This window comes from Galeopterus variegatus, unplaced genomic scaffold (genome assembly GCF_000696425.1).
Source record: "Galeopterus variegatus unplaced genomic scaffold, G_variegatus-3.0.2 Scaffold4988, whole genome shotgun sequence".
NCBI classification, from domain to species: Eukaryota; Metazoa; Chordata; class Mammalia; order Dermoptera; family Cynocephalidae; genus Galeopterus; species Galeopterus variegatus.
In genome coordinates, this window is record NW_007731099.1 from 13,935 (window position 1) to 16,393 (window position 2,459).

The window sequence follows — 2,459 nt, forward strand, 5'->3', positions numbered from 1 at the left end:
TAAAGGCTTCAAGTTTCAAATATTGAACATAAAACTGTTTAGATTCCAAAGGAAATAACAAAGAGTTAGTTACCTACAAAAAACTGAGATTCTTAATTTTTACATAAAATATCTAAAAACACACATTATACTGTCTTTTGAGTTTTAATGACACTAATAGCTTTATTTAACAAACATCGAGTGACTTATGTGCAAAGCACTATGCTAGGAGCCATGACAGACACAAAGATGAAAAAGACATAGTCCCTGCCCACAAGGAGCGTATAATCTAGTGAGAGAGACAGACAAATACACAGATAATTAGAATACAAGGCAGTAAACAAGAGTGGGCAAGTGCTGAGTGTGGCCTGAGTGTGATACTAACTAGCCTGAAGGTTCCAATTTGAAACACTGATGAAGTAGTGTTGGCTGCTTTGAAAATCCTGTCTCAAGATCAACATAATAGATGTTTAAATGGTCCTACCCAAGCAGCTGGAGGCAAAAGAGTAGGCCAGGTGGAGGGGCTATTTGAAAGCACTGTCATACCCACATACATGGTGCTGATACAAGTATGTAGGTATAGCTAAAAAGAACTTATATATATATATATATCATCTGTCCTTTGGTTAATGGCTATAGCTACAGTTTTAAACAATATACTTTATATAAAAAGGAATTTGTATAATCCCAGAAAAATCAATTTAAGGATTAATATTAATTCAAGAAAGAATCCTGTCATAGGCAATTTTATTTACTAATTGATTAAGTCTTTTCTCTATCTATAAAGCTCTGTAGCAATTAAACAGACATCTAAGTATTGCTGAGTAAAAACCTCTTAGGTTCAGCCTTCTGAAGGAAATGGTCACATACCTGATATAACACTATTCTAATAGCAACAAGAAGGCCTTAAAGAGATTTAAGGAAAATAATTTTTAATGCTTCAATGCAAATGGAATACACGCTGATTAAATACAATTCACTGTTCTTTGAAAATATCTCAATGACAGCGTTTGATACCAGTTAAGGCCAGCAAAATTGAAGTGAGGAAAATATTACATGTACTGTCTTTCATTGGTTTCATGTAACATTGCCTATGACTACTGCAACCCAATCTTTTCTTTGAAAATTCCATTTATTGGTATTGATGAGCTTTGATTTGCTTTTAGCTCATAGGCTAATAATAGCTGCTGACCACTTCCTCTTGGCAGTGCTGTCTGACATAACTGGCAAAGTAGAAGCATATTCCCTGGCTGCTCTTCCTACTTCCTGAATTGGAGGGTTTACTGCTTAGCCTGTTTCCTTCAGTGTGTCACTGTGGTCCTGGGTCCTCTGCTGCTTTCTCTCAAGGAAACGAGCCCGTGCATCTGATATGGATTTGTCATCATTTCTTCTTTGCATTTTCTTTAGGACTTCTTTTGATATTCCATCTGAAAACATTACAAATTAATCCAATAAAACTTAGTTTTGAGATTCCATACTTGAAGTGTTAAAAGAAAGAGATGCTCTGATTTTTCAGTGTTAAGAAAAGAAAAAGAATAGGGCTGGCTGGTTAGCTCAGTTGGTTAGAGCATGGTGTTGTAACACCAGCGTCGAGGGTTCAGATCCCCATACTGCCCAGCTGCCAAAAAAATTAATTAAAAAAAAATTTTTTTTAAAAGAAAGGAAAAAGAATAAAGAGAAATTTAAATTTTGTCCTTTCAAAAGAAATGATGTCATCTATGTACGGTTAAAAAATAAGAACATGGAGGCTAAGTCAGAAAAATTAACCCTAATTCAAGCATGTGGTACAGTGTTATAACACTGAAACAAAACACCCAGTGGCTAATATTTCTAAAAACTCAGATTTCTTGGGTAAAATCTTTGCTATGAGTATTTCCCAGTGGTGTTAAATAAAGATAATACTATACGCTCCATCATTCAGTTTCAAAAAGCTTTACCTAATAGCCTTTTGTACATGTAAACTGATAATTAAGCTTTCTGTCCCAGTTCAGTACCACAACTATGTATGCCTCTCAACGAGACACCTAACATTTCATGGAAAAAGCCCCTTGGAAAAAAGGAAGTTCTGAGGTAGTAATTCACAAAACTTTATAAACTAAAGAAAAATAGTAAAGTACTACTAGGAAGCAATATGGCATAGTGATAAAGAGTAGAACAAATGATTCACTCACCCTTTAGCTGCTTTACATTTTCCTTATTTGTCCATTTCCTTCGTGCATCTTCTCTTACTTCACGTCGAGCCACACTACTCAAATCATGTGCATTAAACTCATGCAACTTGGGTAACAAGTCTCTCACCCATTCGTAACGGATTGGACACACAATTCTTGCGTAGACTTTGGTGGTAACTAATACTTCATGAAAAATGATCCATTCAAGTTTGGTTTCCTGTTCATGAAGCTATTCAAAAGAATTCATTTTGACAGATAACTAAATAACCTATCCTATTACATACCAGACCAATCAAATAATAGCCCAAA

General features: G+C 35.0%; 1 protein-coding gene across 1 annotated transcript in view; it reads right to left on the bottom strand.

The window, feature by feature from the left end:
* Positions 1-128: 128 nt before the first annotated feature.
* The window catches only part of DHX40 (DEAH (Asp-Glu-Ala-His) box polypeptide 40), a 44,477-nt gene continuing 42,146 nt past the window's right edge, over positions 129-2,459 (bottom strand). The window contains exons 17-18 of the mRNA XM_008588716.1: positions 2,151-2,379; positions 129-1,406 (exon numbers count right to left, since the gene is read on the bottom strand). Of these exons, the coding sequence (XP_008586938.1) occupies positions 1,267-1,406; positions 2,151-2,379 (369 nt within the window). The 3' untranslated portion in view covers positions 129-1,266. The remainder of the gene's footprint in view (positions 1,407-2,150; positions 2,380-2,459) is intronic.